Here is a 21,232-nt window from a genome sequence, read left to right as displayed (position 1 = left end):
TACCCACATGTTCACTGCAGCCCTATTCACAATAGCCAGGACATGGAAACAACCCAAATGTCCATCGACAGATGATTGGATTCGGAATACTACTCAGCGATAAAAAAGAACAAAATAATGCCATTTGCAGCAACATGGATGGAACCAGAGACTCTCATCCTGAGTGAAGTAAGTCAGAAAGAGAAAGACAAATAACATAGGATATCACTCATATCTGGTACCTAATATATAGCATAAAAGAAACTTTTCACAGAAAAGAAAATCATGGACTTGGAGAATAGACTTGTGGTTGCCAGGGGGGAGGGGGAGGGAGTGGGATGGATTGGGAGCTTGGGGTTAACAGATGCAAACTATTGCTTTTGGAATGGACTAACAATGATATCCTGCTGTGTAGCACTGAGAACTATGTCTAGATACATACAACGCAGCAGTACAATGGGAGAAAATATTATGTATACGTGTAAGTGTAACTTGGTCCCCATGCTGTACAGTGGGAAAAAAAGTGTGTTGTGGGAAATAACAATAAAAAATAAATTTAAGAAAATAAAAAAATAAAAATAAAGAAAATGATAAGGTTTTAGGAAGGTGCTATAAATAATATAGATTGCTTTGCAAATGTTGTACATCAGGTATGCCCTACTTGCACACATATTATTCTTTATTCCTTTTTCTGTCCTGTCCATCTTCCATACTGCCAACTCTTGTCACCTTTCTTTTAAAAAATCTGATTCAGTCACTCCCTAATGTTTATTTAGTTAAATTTGGATTCCTTAGTTTTGTAGAATGACCCTGGTCTTGACCTGCTTCTACAAACTCCTCTCTCCTTAACTCTCTTCATCTTATTCTCTCTTCTTCCTTCATATATCCTGAAATCCCTATGGTTCAACCACAGAAAATACCTTACTACTCCTCAAATATTCTAGTATCCTTCCTAACTCCTTGACTTTGTATAAACATGTTGTTTCCTTTGCCTATAATACCTTTCCTTTAATCACCAATGTTCCAGCTCCTCCTTAGCAGGAAACAATTTCTTTCTCCCTTAGATTCCCATGGCATGTTTACTAATGCATTCAGCCAATATTTACTGACTGCTTACTATGTGCCCATAACTGTGCTAAAAAATGTTGTTGACATTACAGTACAATCATGGTCCTTAACCTCGTGGATTTTAGGAATACTCATGTTAGACAAATAACCTACAAAAAACTTTATATTTAAAACTGTGACAGTGTTATAAAGAAAATGCACAGGGTTTGATGATAGCACATAACTAGTACTTAGTCAATGGAATCAGGGAAGACCTCTCTTTGAAAGTGGGATTTAAAATAGGACCTGAGGAGTTCCCGTCGTGGCGCAGTGGTTAACGAATCCGACTAGGAACCATGAGGTTGCGGGTTCGGTCCCTGCCCTTGCTCAGTGGGTTAACGATCCGGCGTTGCCATGAGCTGTGGTGTAGGTTGCAGATGCGGCTCGGATCCCGCGTTGCTGTGGCTCTGGCGTAGGCCAGTGTCTACAGCTCCGATTCGGCCCCTAGCCTGGGAACCTCCACATGCCGCGGGAGCGGCCCAAAAAAAAAAGGCAAAAAAAAAAAAAAAAAAAAGGAAAAAAAAGGAGTTCCCATCATGGCTCAGTGGTTAACGAATCTGACTAGGAACCATGAGGTTGTGGGTTCAATCCCTGGGTTCACTCAGTGGGTTAAGGATCTGGCGTTGCTGTGAGGTGTGGTGTAGGCCACAGATGCAGCTTGGATCCTGCGTTGCTGTGGCTCTGGCGTAGGCCATAGCTACAGCTCCAATTAGACCCCTAGCCCGGGAACCTCTATGTGCCACGGGTGTGGCCATAGAAAAACACACACAAAAAAAAAAAAAAAAGAAAAAAGAAAAGAAAAAAATAAAATAATATTGCAAGCCAGACTAGCAGAAAGCATTTGCAAGTCATAGATCTGATAAAAAAGCTTATAATACAGAATATCTGAATAACTTACAACTCGATGATTAGGAAGACTAAAATCCAATTAAAAAACAGGCAAGTGATTTGAATAGACATTTCATCAAAGAAGATATGAATGGCTAAAAACGGTATGAAAAGGAGTTCCCATTGTGGCGCAGTGGTTAACGAATCCGACTAGGAACCATGAGGTTGCGGGTTCGATCCCTGCCTTTGCTCAGTGGGTTAACCATCTGGCCTTGCCGTGAGCTGTGGTGTAGGTTGCAGATGTGGCTCGGATCCAGCGTTGCTGTGGCTCTGGCGTAGTCTGGTGGCTACAGCTCTGATTCGACCCCTAGCCTGGGAATCTCCATGTGCCGTGGGAGCAGCCCAGGGAAATAGTAAAAAGACAAAAAAAAAAAAAAAAAAAAGAAAAGAAAAAAACAGTATGAAAAGATATGCAACATCATTTGTCATTAGGAAGAAATCAATCAAAAACTCTGAAACTACTACACATCCACTAGAATGGCTATAATAAAAAAGACAAATGTTACGATGTTACGAAGTGTGGAGGATGAAGAGAAAGCAGACCACTTGTGTACTGTTGGTGGGAATATAACATGGTACAGGCACTTTGGAAAGTATTTTGGCAGTTTCTTGACAAGTTAAACACAAATTTATCATATAATTGTAATTTTACTCCTAGGAATCTAACCATAAGAAATAAAAATATATGTCCACACAGAGACATATGTGTAACTATTCATAGTAGCATTACTCATAATAAGAAAAAAGTAAAATCCAAATCCAAATGTCCATCACCTAGTAAATGGATGAACAAAATATGACATATTTACACAATGGAATACTATTATTGATTAAAAGGAACAAGTTATTGATACATACTACATAGAACATATAGGCTTACAAACATTAGGCTAGACACAATGGATGACATATTACATGATTCCATTTGTATGAAATGTACAGAAAAGGCAAATTTATAGAGGAAGAAAACAGAAGAGTATTTGTTTAAGCCTGGGCATGGGAGAAGAGATTAACAGCTAATGGGCCCCACAGAACTTTTTGGATGATGAAAATATCTTAAAACTGAATTATAGTGATGGTTGAACAACTCTATTAATTTACTAAAATTATTGAATTACACACAAAAGTGAATTTTATTTCATTTTTATTTATTTATTTTTTTTTAAGCTGCACCTGTAGAATGTGGAGGTTCCCAGGATAGGTGTCTAATCAGAGCTGTTGCTGCCAGCCTACACCAGAGCCACAGCAACGCTGCATATGCAACCTACACCACAGCTCACAGCATTTGGTTATATTTAAACAAAAAAACTTAGTCTTTTAGATAAACAAATGTTGGTTATAAAACAAGACAGATAATACTGCTCAATATAATTTTGAAATTTTGGTTACATCTGTTTTAAAAGAGTCACTGAAACAAAGTGATGAATCTTGAGAGTTTATGACTCCATTTCTTACTTTTTCCTGTGTATTAAATATATTTTCAATAACTAAAACAATAGTGATTTCATTAGCTATCCTGTTGATTTATTCACTTGTATTTAGTCATGATGCAATTTCCTTGCTTCTTCTCTTTCACTGATGAGTTAGAGAAGAGTAAAGTGTTAGGTATTTTCATTTTGAAAATATTAATACTAACTAGATTTGCTGAAGCATTAGACTTTTAAAATTTTTATTTACTTATTTTTATTTTTTCCCATTATAGCTAGTTTACAGTGTTCTGACAATTTTCTACTGTACAGCAAGGTGACCCAGTCACACATACACATAAACATTCCTTTTTCTCGCATTATCATGCTCCATCATAAGTGACTAGATATAGTTTCCAGTGCTATACAGCAAGAGCATTAGTCTTTACTACATGCTAAGCATGTAATTTAACTGAAAAGCCGGCCGCAGTGGAGAATAACTAAACCAAGGATATTAGTTCTTACCTTAACAACAAAATGTGACTTTGGGTCACAAGGCAAATTCAACTTATTTTCTAAGGTGAAAGATATGGTACACATATAAAGCACAGCAACTCAAACTGATTAAACTTGTAGCTTTGGTCCTTTATCATACCTATTTAACTGGGATAGGACTTCCTAGGTGGCCCTGTGAGTGGCATAATGATAATAGACAACAGTTCCTAACTTTTATGCATCTGATAAGTAATTTACACAGAGTAGCCCCTTAATTCTCATATAACAACTCCATTTGGGTTTTTCTTATCATCATTTTCTTTTTATAGATAAGAAAAACTGAGGGTTGGAAATGTGTGACTTGTTCAGGGTCATACAAACAGTAAGGAGAAAGATTTATTTATGTATGTATGTATGTATGCATGTATGTATTTATTTATTATTTTTTGCTTTTTAGGGCTGCAAGTGTGGCATATGGAAGTTCCCAGGCTAGGGGTCAAATCGAAGTTACAGCTGCAGGCCTACACCACAGCCACAGCACCACGGGATCCAAGCTGCACCTGCAACCTACTCTACAGCTCACGGCAACCCCGGATCCTTAACCCACGGAGTGGGGCCAGGGATCAAACCCAGATTCTCACGGATACTAGTTGGGTTTGTTACCATTGGGCCACAATGGGAATTCTAAGGAGAAGGATTGAAATCCAGGCAGTCTGACCCCAGAGCTTGCTCTGTTGCCTGAAACTCACGGGAAAATGGTTTGGGTTATCCCAGCCCATCTTCCTGGGTGGCAGTTTTACTTAGGGACAGAAAATCTTATATAAAAACTATGTGAGTAAATTATGGAACAAAAAATTATGGAATACAAGTCATAATTTGAAAAGAAATTTATAGATAAAATGTATAGATTTCAAGGATTTCCTGCTTTTGATGAGTAGCTTCAGGTCATATCTTCAGCCTCCTCAAAGTACAGGTTCCTCTGCTGCTGGGGATATTAAATGGAAAAATTACTAGGATATTTTTCATTTAACAGTGAATTGAACACATTGGCATTTACTTTAAGCTCTGGCATCTTAGTGTTTCGCTGTTAACCAAATAAAGTCATTAGGCATGATAAATTTAATGAAAATCATCTTTTTCATTAAATTAGTTTGTTCTAGTATACCTTGTCAGGTTAAGCTAAGACTGTGTAAGTCAGAGGAACATAAGTACTGATGCCCCTAAAGGTGTTAATACCATGAGGACATAGCAATTAACAGAGAAATGGAAGAATGGCCAGGGCAGTCACTTAACCCTAGTTCTAGCACCTCTGGGCAGAGTTCATTCACTTTTGTTCATTAAAGGTGGTATAATAGAGTAGCTAAGAACTCAACCTCTGGAATTAAACTATCTGGTTTCACATCTGGGCTCTTTTGATTATAAACTATATGACCTTGGACAAGTTATTCCCTTAGTCTCAGTATCCTCACTGAGGATACAATACTAAGGATGATATGAGGATAATATCATATAAGGATAGTACTAGGATGATAATGAACATTTCAATGGGTTCATCAAAATTAAATAGTAAAAGTAGAGCACTTGGTCCAGCATCTGATACATTGGAAGTGATAAATAAAATTAGTTATTATTTGTTAGTTACAGTGATGTATACTAACTACATAAGGCTTATGCTTAGGGTAATTATCCATTATTAGAGGACCTGATATTTATTTTTTTATTCCTTAATCTGCCCCTAAACCAAGTTCATTGACATTTGTGAAAATGACTTTTTGAATACATAATATATATAAAAGTATGCTAACTGCAGAATTGTTTGTAGTGACAAATATATGGAAAGTCTTAGAATGTCCATCCAACAAAGAAAGGCTTCATTTTCCTCAGTCTGTATAAGGAGACTGGATGAGATTATCTCTAAAATCCCTTCTGCCTCCAACAAAGGTAATATTTTCACCCAATTGGTAGGCTCGACCCCAATATTCTAAGCAATGGAAATGAGAGAGGAAAATCTAAGGCATGATGTGAATATTTAAAGGTAGGTCACAGTGTATAGTACTCAAAAATCAACCAACACATACACCACAGCTGTAACCTACAACTGCAGCTGTGGCTCAGTTTGGATTCTTGGTGCAGCCAAAAATAAATAAATAAATAAATAAAGTCATTAAAAATGTTATTACTATCAATAACACAGGTCATTATTTAACATATTAGGAGTTATTTTATTATATTTTAAATTATCTGTAATTAATTGTATGCAATTTTTATATTCAACCTTCTTAATGGAATAAAAAATAAAAGGTATCAAAAATAAATAATAGATATAAGTTTGAGGTTTAAATAATAAAGACGTATAATTTAAGACTATCAGGAAGTTTGAAATCTCACATGAAAGAATGAGGGCTGTGCGTATTGTAAATTATTAAAACAACACTTGGTTTGAATTTTATTTAAAATTGTGTTGATTTTTTTACTTTGAAATAACCAGAGACATTTTGTGGGCAGATAATGCTGAGCAGGATGAGTGGCTATCTGTCTTTAGAACTATCAAGACCTAATATTAATATCAAGGAGTTTCCAGAATCCAAGAAACTTCCACCCTCATGCATATTGGATTTGGAAAATCTCCATTTGTAGAGTTCTATGCTATTTCTAAAATAAAAGTCACAGCATAGTCAAAAAGAAATCTATGAGACTATATAATAAGAAAGGCTTCTTTACACACAATTTTTTTCTTTTTTTGCTTTATAGGGCCACACCTGCAACATATGGAACAGGCTAGGGATCAAGTCAGAGGTATAGCTGCCGGCCTACACCACAGCCACAGCAATGCGAGACCTGATCCGCGTCTGCGACCTACACCACAGCTCATGGCAATGCCGGATCCTTAACCCACTGAGCAAGGCCAGGGTTCGAACTCATGGATCCTAGTTGGGTTCATTATCCACTGAGCCATGAAGGGAACTTCCTTTACACACAATCTTGATGAACAATAATATTGTAAAAATAGTAAACAATTTTGAGTTTGAGTTCTATGTGCCATAATTAGCCTATTTTAGAGAGAGAAAGAATAGAGATAATAAAAGTGAGGTAGCCTGCTCAATATTTAATACAACTAGTAAGAGGAAAAATCAGGATTCAAGTTCAGCAATTCTGACTCCAGAACCTGTACTAAAATCACTTAGGTCATAATATCTCGCCAAGGAAATCAAATGCTGAAATCTGATTATTATTGAGATTCTACTCTTTTAAACTTTAAGAAAGTTTTTTTTAAATGTATGTATGTTATTTGATACAAAAATTACCATCACCTCTGTAGAGCTGTGGAATAGGTATTTGTTCCCACCAGCAGGAATATATGCAATTCCATAAGATATTTTTTTTTTCCTCAGAGGATGTACTTAAACAAATTAATTAAATATATTTGGGTATTCTGGATGAAAATGAGAAAGTAACATTTGGGCTTGTTCTACATCATCCAAATTTAATGCAAAATCTAGAAATAGTTATTACAGTCATATATACATGCATGGACATTGCTCACCATTCAAATAATTTTTCCTCCCATTTTAGTAGAATGAGATAAATGCTTCCAAATTTGCAGTTAAAAAAGTTTACATTATTTGTGTTTTAGTATGAAAACTCTTCATACTAAAGAAGATTCTTGAGTACCCTTGTTCATCTGTGATATGGATTTACATTTTTTGAATAATGCGCGCTATTTTAAAGTAAAAAACTAGTATTAGAATAACCAAATTAGTAACTAATTTTCCTTCTCTGCCATTGCATTAATTGTAATTGTACTTTTAAATTCCATGCAGTTAAGGCTTTAATGGCATAAATTTAACAGATATTTCCTTTTAAAAATCAAATGTTATAGCTACATACCACATTCTACTTATTTGTATGTATTCTTATTTTAGGAATGAGTATGGAATGATATAATTTTGCTCTGAAAGCCATAATGTGAAATAATATCCAATTTTTATTACTATTCCTTTAAAGCCAGAATTTATTAACAGCTTAAAAATACTTTTTATTGGAGTTCCCGTCGTGGCGCAGTGGTTAACGAATCCGACTAGGAACCATGAGGTTGCGGGTTCGGTCCCTGCCCTTGCTCAGTGGGTTGCCGTGAGCTGTGGTATAGGTTGCAGACGCAGCTCGGATCCCGCGTTGCTGTGGCTCTGGCATAGGCCAGTGGCTACAGGTCCGATTAGACCCCTAGCCTGGGAACCTCCATATGCCGCGGGAGCGGCCCAAAGAAATAGCAAAAAGACCCCCCCAAAAAAAAACAAAATACTTTTTATTTAATTTTACCAAACAGGTCTCTCTTAACAAAGATGAGAAAAAGGCATCATTTGTGCTCCTGAGTAATGCTAGCTATCATTCTGTGGCTAGGCTGTACACAGCCACACACTGGCAATTCCACAAAATAGAAGAGCATTTGTTGTTTTTTGTTTTGATTGGTTTTCTAGGTTATTACTGTTCTTAATTGCCCCTTTATCTCAGATATTAGAGAGCAGAAATGAAAGGCCAAGGAAATGTGGCTCAGATCTGGCGGCGTTGCTGTGGCTGTGGCATAGGCTGGCAGCTGTAGGTCTGGTTAGACCCCTAGCCTGGGAATCTCCATATGCCGCAGGTGCGGCCTTAGAAAAGACGATAAATAAATAAATAAATAAATAAATAAAAGGAAAAGAAAAGCATGGCTCATACAAGGAAAAAAAAAGAGGATAAGTCGGACTTTGTCAAAATTACAAACTTCGTTCTTTAAAAAAATGTGAAAGGCATTGTTAAGATGAAAAAAAATTCATGGATTGGGAGAAAATATCTGCAGAGCTTACATTTGATAAAGGATTTGTTTCCAGAGTAGACAAAGAATTCTCAAAACTTAATAGTAAAACAACAACTTAATAGAAAAATGGGTAAAATATGAATAGACACTTCAACACAGAAGCTAAGTAGATGGTCAATCAGTACACAAAAAGATGTTCAGCATCATTAGTCATTAGGGAAATACAAAATAAAATTACATGGGATACTCTTACATACCTATTTGAATACCTAAATTGTAAAAGACTAACTATACCAAATGTTGGCACTCCTATTGGGAATGCAAAATGGTACAACCACTTTGGAAAATAGCTAATTTCTTAAAGTTAAACATACACATACCATGTGATCCAGTCATTCCATGCCTAGGTATTTTTCTAAAGGAAATGAAACTATAAGTCCACACAAAAACTTATACACAAATAAACATGGCAGCTTTTATTTGCAATAGCCCAAAACTCAAAACACAAATGCTCATCAACAAACTGTGATATATCCAAGCAATGGGTAACTACTCAGTAACAAAATAGAAAAATTACTCTTTATGCACACAACATGGAAAAAAATCTAAACATAATTATGCTAAGTGAAAGAAGACAAGCAAAAAAGAGGGATATATTGTATGATTCCATTTACATGATATACTAGAAAATGAAAACCAAAAGAGTTAATCAGTGGTTGCCTAGGGATGGGGGAGATATGATGAAACTTTTGGTAGTGATGAAAATGTTCATTATCTTGACTGTGGTGATGACTTCATAGGTGTATAGATTTATCAAAATTTAACAGATTGTACACTTTTATGTACAATTGTATCTATTATACAGTTGACCCTTAAACAGCTCAGGGGTTAAGGGTGCCAATCCTCTGCATAGTTGAAAATACTTTTATGACTTTATAATCTCTGTATCCATGATTTTATATCCAGGGATTTGACTAGCTATGGCTTGTGTAGTAGTACTACAGCATTTATTGAAAAAAATTCTGTATAAGTAGATCCATGAAGCTCAAACCTGTATTGTTCAAAGGTCAACTGTACTTCAATGAAAGTGTTTTAAAAAAGAATTAACTTGTTTATTAAGACAAAACCTGTCTAGGAAGTTCCACTGTAGTGCAGCAGGTTAAGGATTCTGCATTGCCTCAGCTGCAGTGCAGTCTGCAACTACAGCACAGGTTCTATCCCTGGCCTTGAACTTCCACATGGATGACCCCCCTCCAAAAAAAAAAAAAAAAGAGAGACAAGAAAATATAAAATCTATCTAGATGAACTAAAAAAAAAAAAATTAAATCCAAAAAAAATGAATTTTCAATGCTTGCCTTCTTAAATACCTACAATAAAAGATATTGCTATAGCAGTTATCATTGTGTATAATATATGCTTGTGTGGCAGGGGTGGTGGGTGGGATTGCATACATATTGATAACACTGAAGGTATAAACAGATGTCCAAGAGCCATGTTCAGTCTGAAATATACCAATAGATTCTGGGTTAAGCATCATCTCACATAAAATTATCTATGAACATTTAATCCCCCAAAAGAATATCATAAAATAATGGATTAGAGAATACTATGCAAGTAACTTATAGATAGCCTTATGAAGAAAAATAGCATATTATATGCTCATACTAATATTCATAAAAAAAATTAGTATTACACATAAATTAAATTCATTACATGAATAAAATACTTTTTTTAGGGACCTGTCATTATAAAATTAACTAATAGATCAAAAAAAACCTACAAAAATAAAAGTGTGCTACAAGGTACCTAAGGTAGCACATACACATCAAAATGAGAATGTTGTTAAGAGAAGTCACCTAAAATCTATGGCTTGGGAAAAATATTTCCAATCAAAAATCAGAATAGCTCATTAATATATTATTTTTGTATGAGGTTTTTTACAAGCTTTTATTCTCTTTCTATTCTCCATATTCCATCCCAGACTTTTCTATATCAGTGTGAATGATTAAGTACTAATCCTTGAAAAGCATCTAAACAACTCTCTAAGTAGATCATTTTAGAATGAAAACTGTAGTTGAGTCACATTTGTCCAATATCATAACTTCAGAAGAGAGATATTCTCTAAAATGTCACGGTTGTCTTAAACCAAGGCCAAAATTTTTTACCCTTAGGATTTCAGCACTGATTAGTTTCTTCCTCAATTCAGCAGAAAAACAAGAAAAGAATATGAATAAGCAATTCCCAAATGGACAATAAACATATGAAAAGACAATCTTACCACTAAGCTAAGAAATACAAATACACATTAATAAGAAATTAATTTAGAGATGGTCATTAAAATGTGAATATTGATTATCCCAGCATATTTTGAGTTATTTTAAATTTCTTACTTGGGTTTCAACGTACTGACATTTTTCAATCTCTATTATTTTCACAAAATACAAAGTTTTTAAAAAATTGCCTCATTAGTGATGTACAGAAAAGTTATGGACAATGGATCATAAAACAGAATTCTCCAAGTAATTTAGCTAATAAAGGTTGAATTTCAAATAAGTGTAAGACAGAAAGATTATCAAATAAGCGGTACTAAGAAAATAGCTAATAAAAATACACTAAAAAAGTCCAGACCCCTAACTCATTGCTTATTCCCAAATGCTATTTTTTTTTCTGGCCATACCCACAGCATGTGGAAGTTCCCCAGCCTGGGACTGAACCCAAGCCACAGCAGTGGTGACAAGGCTGAATCCTTAACTGCTAGGCCACCAGGGAACTCCCCAAAATGCTGATTCTTGATAGTATAAAATTTAACATATATATGAAATCATTAAAGTACTATAAAAATATAAAGCATTAACAAAATATGTCCATCATTTAAAAAAATAATAATTTGTAGAACAATATTTATAGCATAATTTCATTGATTTAAATCATACCTTCCATAGTATATATTTTAATGAAAATTATAGAATGAGAGGATATGCACCCATTAAGTTTTATTCAGCATTATATCATTATCCTCTACCACACGTGCCTGGCACGTGGCAGGCACAAAAATATATTAGTTGAATGGCTAAATAAACTCATGCATTATTGTTGGGATTTTAAATTGTGATCATTTTTTCTGGAGAGAAGCTTGGCAATATGTGTCAAAGAGTAAAATGAGAATACAACTCATTCTAGCACTTCCATTTCTAGGAATTCATCAGATGACTAGTTTTTACAAGTTCATATAGCAGGTATCCAGGGTTAACTTTTTTAACAACAGGAAAATGTACGTTAGTGGAAAGATGGTGCAGGGAGTAACTGCCCTACAAGAGGAATCTGGTTAAGTAAATTAAGGCAAATATTTCCATGAAATATGCATCTATTTTAAAATAAAATATTGATCGGTTTCTATGAAAGTATAGCCACAATTAACTGATAAATGCACAGGTTACAAAACATAAGTTCACAAGATGAAACAGTATATATAAATAGGCAGGCATGTACATGTACAAAGAAAATTCCAGAAGGAAATGCATCAAAATGCTAACAATAGTTATCATTTGATTAAAATTGTGTATTTCTATTATTATTTTAATTTTCTATATTGTATTTTCCCTTACAATGCTTACATACTTTGACAATCAGGAATAAACAATAAAACTAAATTCATTTACAAAATAGAAAATAAAAGTGTTTCTTAATTTATAAATACATGACTAAATGACTAAGCACAAATCCTATAATAAAGAAGCAACATAAAGATTAATCTTACTTTAATATTTTTCCTCATTTGAAATGAATAATTCATCAGATGTTATGTTTTAATTTGCTACTTGCTTTCTATGAGCAGGTTTAGAAAGTGAATGTCATTAATTAGGTTATTTTCCTCATTAATATTCTAAATCACCTCTGTGGATTTTTCTGCTTACATAGAACTATCTTCCAATTAAGTCTTTAAAAGACTCTGTCGTGAATTTTTATTCAAATATATATAGGTAATTCTTGTCATTCATAAAAATGGGCTAAATATGTTCCTTACCTTTTAATGAAAAGTAAACACGGGTCTTTTTGGTTGTACCAAGGGAGTTGTTCTGTGGCAGAAAAGAATCCTGCAAATAAAAATAACAGCTGTTTTTAAACTTCATTTTGCAAGTTTATTCACATATTACTGGATTTGTAAATCATACTTTAGTATGGCTAGCATTTTACAATTTTAGAAGGAAACTGGTGGCAGATGACATTGTAAAGTATACCCTGACAGAGGATGCAGTTTCATCAGCACAGACTCCCCCTCCCATCCTGCTATTCCTGGAATGGAAAAGTGCTGCATGAAAGTATAGAACAAAGCGTCTGCTTTTAAAAAATACTACCTAACATTTGAATGCCCTCTTATTTTATCTACAAGGTTGTTACAAGCATTGAGAAGGACTACGTGGCAAATCAGCAGCAAGGTTGGGGTTTATTACACGCCAAATTAAAAGGAGAAATATAGTAAAAAATGGTGTAACTGACTCACGGCAACATGGGTTCGCAAACCTTGTAGATGGATATAAACCAGGCTTGCCAAACACCACAGACAGCACTTATTAAAACTGTTACGTGGAAGGCAATATGCCTGCTTTCTAGCCCCTCCCCGCTTTGCCAATAAACGACTCCCTCTTTTCCCCCCAGTGTAAAAATACATGCTCATAGAACATCTAGATAGAAGAAAGAGAATTAAAAAATCATCCACAAGCACACTACCCAAAGATGTCATTTGGAGTATTTTCATCCAATTTTTAAAAAACAGATTTTTGTCACGAGGCCCCTGACAAACCAAACGGGAATTAATGAAGGGCAGATGGGAGAAGGATACTCCTCTTCCCTTGTTAGAAACCATGACTAGTATTTTTACCTCATAGCTAAGCTTTTTTTTTTTTTTGAATTATAAAACTATAAGGATAAAATTTTGAGGGGGAAAAACGTCTTCCTGGGGTATGAGCCTTAGCTACCTAGGAGCGTCTGGGAAGGTGGGCGGAGTCTGGAGGGGGCGGTGCTTTTGGCTACTCATTGGCCTGAGGGTTTGTCGATCAAGCATGCCTAGCAAATGAGGTGAGAGCTAAAGGGCACACTGGGAACGAAATTAACGGGAGGTCTGACGGCTAGGGGAGGGGGGGGTTCAATATCTTAGTAGTGAAGAGATCTCGGGGTCTCGCACTGCGCCATTCGGCTGAGGCACGCCTCGGTCCGCAGCAGCTGCAGCCGGGAGAGCCCTTACCTCTGCCGCTCTTGCTCAGGCCTCCAGTGTCGCTGCCGCCTCCGCGGCTTCAGCCCAGCCCCACCCCGCCCTGCACTCCTGCTGCCTTCGCCGCTGCCCCGACCTCCACCGCTGCCACCCAAGCATCCGTGAGTCATTTTCGGCCCATCTCTGTGCGCGCGGTAGTCACCACGCTAAGCGGTTTGCAGGCTTGCAGAATGGCAGAAGCGGATCCTAACAGGGTCTCGGGAGCTGCGGCCCAGGGGGTGGATGAAGAGATGGTGGCTAGCTCGTCTAGCGATTCTGGGGAAGAATCTGACAGCAGCAGCAGCAGCAGCAGCTCTAGCAGCAGCACTAGTTGCAGCAGCAGCAGTAGCAGCAGCAGCAGCAATAGCCGCAGCCGTTTCTATAGAAAGAAGAGGGTACCTGGGCCTTCCAGAAGGGCGCGGCGGGCTCCGTCGGGTAGAAGTTTCGTGGATCAGCTGCCTCGGGCAGTTAGAAATCGTGTGCAGGCGCTCAGAAATATTCAAGATGAATGTGACAAGGTAGACGCCCTGTTCTTAAAGGCAATTCACGAGCTCGAAAGAAAATATGCCGAACTCAATAGGCCTCTGTATGATCGGCGATTCCAAATCATCAATGCAGAATATGAGCCCACGGAGGAAGAATGTGAATGGAATTCGGAGGATGAGGTGTTTAGCAGTGATGAGGAAGTGCAGGAAGAGGGCCCTAGTGAAATGCCTGCCTTAGAGGGTGAGGAAGAAGAGGACCCAAAACCAAAACCTGAGGTCAAGGCTGAAGAAAATGCAGCCCCTAAAGAAAATCCCGAGGCAAAGGCTGAAGAAAGAGCAGAGTCTAAAGATGCTCTGGAGGCCAAGCCTGAAGTAAAGGAAGATCCAAAAGAAGCCCCCCAAGCAAAGGCAGAAGACAGAGAGCAGCCTAAAGCAACAGAGGCGACTAAGGCCAGGGTTGCTGTAAAAGAAGCTCCTAAAAGAATTCCTGAGGTCAGGCCTAAAGAAAGGGCTCTGAAAAGAGCTCGCAAAGGAAAGCCTAAAAGAGAAGATCCTAAAGGCATTCCCGACTATTGGCTGACTGTCTTAAAGAATGTTGACAAGCTGGGACCCATGATTCAGAAGTATGATGAGCCCATTCTGAAGTTCCTGTCAGATGTTAGCCTGAAGTTCTCAAAACCTGGCCGGCCTATAAGTTACACATTTGAGTTTTGCTTCCTACCCAATCCATACTTCAGAAATGAGGTGCTGACCAAGACATATATAATAAAGTCAAAGCCAGATCACAATGATCCCTTCTTCTCCTGGGGCTGGGAAATCCAAGATTGCAAAGGCTGTAAGATAGATTGGAGAAGAGGAAAGGATGTTACAGTCACAACCGCCCGGAGTCGCACAACTGCCACTGGTGAAGTTGCAACCCAGCCAAGAGTGGTTCCTAATGCATCATTCTTCAATTTCTTTAGCCCTCCTGAGATTCCTACCATAGGGAAGCTTGAACCCAGAGAAGATGCCATCCTTGATGAGGACTTTGAAATTGGTCAAATTTTACATGATAACGTCATCCTGAAATCTATCTATTACTACACAGGAGAAGTCAAAGATACCTATGATGTTGGTAAAGATTATGGAAACAGGAAATATCGAAAATAAAAAAGAGTCTGCCTGAAAGAATTTTCGAGAGTCTCAAATATCAAACAAAAGTGAAGCAGGTTTATATAGCCTTGAAAAGAAAACCTGCCATATAACCTCAACACTAGAATTCCTCACAGTCTTGTGTTGTCATATTTTCTTGGTAGCCTAAAATATTGTCCTAAAGTGTCTAAGTATCAGTTTATTCTATCTAGTCTGTTGTAGTGTAATATTCTTCAAAATATGTAAACTGCTGTCAATTATCTAAAGCATGTTAGTTTGGTGCTACAGAGTTTTGATTTCTGTGAAGTACTTTTGTCATGTTCCTCTTAGAATGTAGCTGTGAAAACTGTCAGAATTGTTAACTGAGACAAATACTTGCTTGAAAAAAACAAAGTTCCTGGCGTATCAATGCAAGCTTTTTTTTTTTTTCAGCCCAGACGGCTAAGGGTTTAAATCTGCTTGTACTAGCTATGCCTTCATTACTCTGCTATAGAAATACAGTATTAAACTAACTAGAACAATGCATTGTGGAAATTTGACTGCTTGAAAAAAATAGCATACATTTAACAATGTCCATCAAAACCATATATGATAGGACTGAGCTTGTTAATGTGACATAGTGCTTTATAAATTTAAGCATAATGGAGTTATTGTTTACCACTGAGGTGTTAATATGACTATTTAAAACAAAGTTTGCTCATCTTATCCTGTGTAACTGTAAACTGAAGGTACTAACCACATTTTCTTTGTAATATGTTCTACTTTGCCTTCCGCTGGAAAGAATCACCTTACATCATTTGGTATTTTTTTTCCATGTTCTTCTGTTCCGACATAACATAAATAAACATCAAATAAAGTGTATCATGCTATAAAAATCTACCATTATCTCCTCATTATAAAAATATACTTATTATAGAAAAAGTAGAGAATCCTGAGGAAAAGGGACATTTAGAAGTATATAACTATAATAACATTCTGATGCATTTCTCAGATCTTAGCTCTTTTTTGCAGGATACACATTCAAGTGATCAGAGAGAAATGGGACAAGGGAGGAGGTTAAAATGAGGGAATGAGGAAGAGAAGGGGAAGTGGGAATGGAGAGGGGGTAGAAGTAGGGAAGTTGGGTAGGGAGAAGAGGGAGGGAGGGGAAGAAGGTGAAAGGGAGGTGAAATAAGAGGGTGGGAGGGAGGATGATGGGAAAGGAGAAGAGACAGGGAAGGGAGCAGGGTGGAGGGAAGGGAGGGAGAGGGCAGGAGGGGAAAGGGAGGAGGATGGGATGTGCAAAGGAAGAGAAGTTGAAATGAGGAAAGGGGGTAAGGCAGGTGTGCCTCACCCTGAAAGGACATCTATATAAGCTGTTGCTTTAACTTCCAAGAGTAGGATGGGTAAATGACCCAGGCCCACCTTCCCCCATGACTTGGGAGGATGTCTCACTCCCAAGTGTCGTTTATTTTTCCTTGTAGGTGACATTATGCTTTCACCCCTTCTGCACCATTCAGCTGCTTACAGGGTAATTTCAACCTGAGATTTTGGTATGAGATTTTAGTGTGAGGAGGAGGCCCCTTAAACTCAGTTTACCAGAAAGTTTTGCACTGGGCCCAAAGTCACAAAGCACAACAAATAGCTTTATTTCACATTGATCATTTCCCCAACTGCATATATATCCCTTCAAGACCTTACATGAAAGGGCTGTGGTAGGAGGAAGACAGGATTTGGGATTTCTGGGTCTCTAGGAATAAAATTACCTGCTAGTCTTCCCAGATCTCTCTCTCTCTCATTCTCTCTCTATATATACATATATATGGTATACAGTATCTTTCATTTATCCCTGCTTAACAATAATCCCCCATGTCTATAACTATAAAAATATTCCAACCCATGAAATATATATCTAACTAATCATGCATGTTTGGATATTTAGGTTTGGATTTATACAAAACCAGGAAGCAAATTACTGCTTTTAGCAAAAGCATTCAATTCTGAGAGTGTCTTTGTTTTTAGTTCTGAGATTTTTGCATCCATCTAGAAGGAGTGTGGCAGCAGATTTACTCATACGCCAACATAAAAATGAAGACTATCATACATAGCATGTACCTAACTGCTGCAGAAGTTCTCAAATTGGATATATACTGTGCTTACCAGACATCACAAATAGTAGAGCCCTTAAAATTTCTACATGGAATTAAGCATCCTTATTGCATCCTAGAACACTTAAGGAAGTATTTAGCCCCTTCGCGCTCTGTATTTTCCACTGCTAAAGGAACTGTTGTCATTATAGAATCTTTGCAAAATAGAAGCAGAAATGCAGATAATAAGTCATTCAGAAGCACACTACAGGAAGATATGTCTTGTATATAGATTGGTGTATTTTCTCCCAGTCCTTCACTTGATTAGGTTTTATCACAAGTTCTTGGCTCTAATCAGGTTGGGCGGGTGTAAGAAGCTAATTGGTAAGAAGTTTATTGGTATTTTTACCTTTTCAGGTTATGTCATGGGTAGGGGGTGGGGAGCGGGCAGGTTTCAAGGATTTTTGAATCAAGTAAGCTAGGATTCCGGAAATGCAAGCGGTGGGTGGTGGGTGCTTCAACCACCTAGGCTAAGTCAAAGGTGAATAGAGCCGGGAAACCGATGGGCTTGCGCGTTGGTTGGGCTGCAGGTTTGTTCATCCCACGCGCTCAGCCAATGAATGATGCCAGAAAGAAGAGCCGACTTGGAACCAAACTCCGGGGCAGGGGGAGAGGGCGTGAGAAGACTTTTAAGGGGGTCTTCCCGCGTGCCTTCTAACCGGTGTGCTGTTTCCTTTTGCTGAGTCAGGGCTGAGGCCGGCGGATCCCTTCTCCAGTCCCCAGCCGGACCAAAGAGGTCGTCTCCTCCGCCGCCGCCGCCGCGGGCATCCCCGCCTTCTCATTTGTGAGTTTTTCGCTTCCTGAATTGGGCTCAGAGCCTCCGGGGCCTTTATTCGTAAACTTTTTTTTTTTTGTTGCTGTTGTTGTTTTCCTTTAACCTGGCAGACTCAAATAAGGAGGGGCTTTTCCTGAGTAGCAGCAGTGGCTGCAATAGAGGTCGTGGAAGAGATTTGTCGAGCAAAGTGAAGAAAGGGTAACGGGATGAATCAGATGATACAAATGCCCCCATTCTGAGGGCCTAAAGAGAAGGGCGTCCTTGCCCTCCGAAAGCTTCAGGGGGTCAAGTGATAAGGTAGATGCTGAATTTGAAAAGATACTGCAGGCTTTTGCAAAAAGGATAAATCCTCTTGTTTAGGTGTTTGTGCCCACCAGCCCAAGGATTAGGACAACCTGCTGTATAATAACTTCAACAAACGTGTGCATTACTTCAAATTATGTTTTGTATTTTTTGTGGAGTATATTTTTTAAATTTAAAAAACGAAATATATAAGTATCAAAACAGCGTTTAGAAGTATAGTTTTCAAAAGATGGAAACAAAAAAATTCTCTAAAGCATCTGTAGTTTAGTCCTTATGATATTTTTGTCATATAACCTTTAGAGAGTAACTGGAAAAACTATCAGAACTTTTCAATAAAGCTAATAGTTACTTGGGGGAAAAAACGTCCTTTGAAGAGCCCATTCGCGTGTGCTTTGCCTCCACCTCCGAAGTAGGGAGGGCTTAAATTTTAACTTGGACCAGGTGTACCTTCATTACTGTTCTATAAATTGTGTATTATTTATCATTCTATGGTGCATTACAAAATGTTGTCACTTGGATAAAGTAGCATAAAGAATTGTTAATAACACATGGATAACAAGTTTCCTAGATTGATTTTGAATTTTATATGACACAGTGATTTATATGAAAATAAACATAAGCTCTTATCTCCTACTACGTTGCTAGTAGAAGTTAATGTTTGCAAGTGGTTTTGTCAACTTTTACTCGAGTTATGTAAACTAAAGTAATTAAATGTTTTCTTTGTAGTATGCTTCACTGAAAGTTGTCACTTTATTATAATTTTTACATCATCTGATTATAAAAATGTTCTTTACAGAAAATGTGGAAAACATACTGAAAAGTATAAAAGGTATTTTTAAACAATTCCGTGACCACATTTTACCTGAAAAGGAAATACCTAAATCTATCTTAATTAACATAACTACTATTCCATCCCTTTCACTTTGCATTTAATATATTTTGGAATCCTTTCTATCTCAGTTCATGTAAACTTTATTTTTTTTTAACAAACATTTCATGGATATACCATAATTTATTTCATCAGTTTCTTATGGACATTTAAGTCAGGAGCATCTTTTTCTAATGGATTGGTAATTGTAAGCACTGCCTTTGAATTAAAAATGTTGCTTATAATGAAATATTTTCCTTTTTGATTTTGTTCAGTTTTTTTTTTTCTGCAGAAGCATTTTAATGTTAATAAAGTCATATTTATCTTTTAACCCCCTTATGGATCTTGAGCATTTGGCTTAGACCTTTCCACACCAAGATTTTTTTTTTTTTTTGATTGCTTTATGTTTTCCTCCTTGAATACTCTTATTGTTTCATTTAAAGTTTTAGTCTTTCTGGAATAATTTTTATATAAGGACTGAGGTAGCTATACACTTTTTTCTCTCAACACAACGAATCAGTTGTTTGGACACCATTTATTGAATATTGAATATCTAATATAATTAATTGCTGCCTTTATTATATAATCCATTCCCTTATGTGTCTATTTCTGAACTGTTTTGTTCAGAAGTTTTATTTCTTGTGCCAGAAATCTTCTAAAACAAACTTCTCATAAACATTTTACTATCTGGTAAAAATAGTTACTTATAAAACTTTGTTTTAGGGAGTTCCCATCGTGGCTCAGCAGTAATGAACCTGACTGGTATCCAGGAGGACCGGGTTCGATCCCTGGCCTCAGCTGTGGTGTAGTTTGAAGATGTGGTTTGGATCCTGCATTGCCTGTGGTGTAGGCCGGCTCAGATTCGACTCCTAGCCTGGGAACTTCCATATGCCAAGCGTGTGGCCCTAAAAAGAAAAAAAAAAAACACAAAACTTTGTTTTTAAGATGGGGGGGTCAAGTATTTTCACCAGTTCATTTTCCCAGATGAATTGCAGTATCCCTTTTTTTCTGGCTCCCTCCCTAAAGCCCATGGGTATTTTGATTAAAGTTTGTTTCAATTTATAGATTCATTTATAGAGAATCAGGAATTTCCTATTATTCAGTTTTTTATCCAAGGACAAGCAGTGTCTTTCCATTTAATCAAGTATGTTTTTATATCCTTCCTTAGACTTTTAAAGTTTACCTGTTGAAATATGCTTTTAAAAAATATTGAGAACCAGTTCTTCACTTTCTTCTTCCTTCGCCTTTTGCTTATGCTTCTCTGCTTCTTCTTCTTTTTTTTTTTTTTTTTTAAATTTCTTGGCCACTCCTAGGCCAAGGGGAAGTTCCCAGGCCAGGGATTGAACCCACAGATCCAAGCCACAGAAGTGACAACACTGGATTCTTAACCCACTGTGCAACAAGGGAACTCCTCTGCTTATTTTTAAATCATTTGTGCTAGGCATTGTCCCTTTTTTCAGCTTTGAATGGGAGCAACTCTTTGCTGAAGTGAGATGTTTGATGAGATGGGAGGAAATTAACTTGAGCATCTCAGAAACTTCAATTCAGGTTTATCTCATATCATTCTCTCTCCAAATTGCTATATATATATACATATATATATATATACATACATACATATATATATAC

The 21,232-nt window shown here is 37.0% G+C and overlaps 2 protein-coding genes across 6 annotated transcripts in view; one reads left to right on the top strand and one right to left on the bottom strand.

Annotated features, from left to right (window-relative positions):
- FAM133A (family with sequence similarity 133 member A) overlaps nt 1-14,448 on the bottom strand; it is a 32,820-nt gene extending 18,372 nt beyond the window's left edge. Inside the window, exons 1-2 of one of the 5 annotated variants that reach the window (XM_013986303.2) lie at nt 14,315-14,448; nt 12,692-12,761 (exon numbers count right to left, since the gene is read on the bottom strand). The gene's annotated coding sequence lies outside the window, so the exon portion shown is untranslated. The other 4 variants (XM_005673773.3, XM_005673772.3, XM_013986306.2 and 1 more) reach the window with 4 other exon arrangements.
- On the top strand, nt 13,752-16,410 carry NAP1L3 (nucleosome assembly protein 1 like 3). The gene has a single exon (XM_003360391.4). It carries the CDS (start codon nt 14,107-14,109, stop codon nt 15,547-15,549), a length of 1,443 nt encoding a protein of 480 aa, XP_003360439.1. The 5' UTR covers nt 13,752-14,106; the 3' UTR covers nt 15,550-16,410.

This window comes from Sus scrofa, chromosome X (genome assembly GCF_000003025.6).
Source record: "Sus scrofa isolate TJ Tabasco breed Duroc chromosome X, Sscrofa11.1, whole genome shotgun sequence".
Lineage (NCBI taxonomy): Eukaryota > Metazoa > Chordata > Mammalia > Artiodactyla > Suidae > Sus > Sus scrofa.
This window is presented reverse-complemented; position numbering and strand designations above follow the sequence as displayed.

Excerpts from the sequence above, each read along its gene's own strand:
- NAP1L3 (XM_003360391.4), top strand. The coding sequence starts at position 14,107 with ATGGCAGAAGCGGATCCTAACAGGGTCTCGGGAGCTGCGGCCCAGGGG.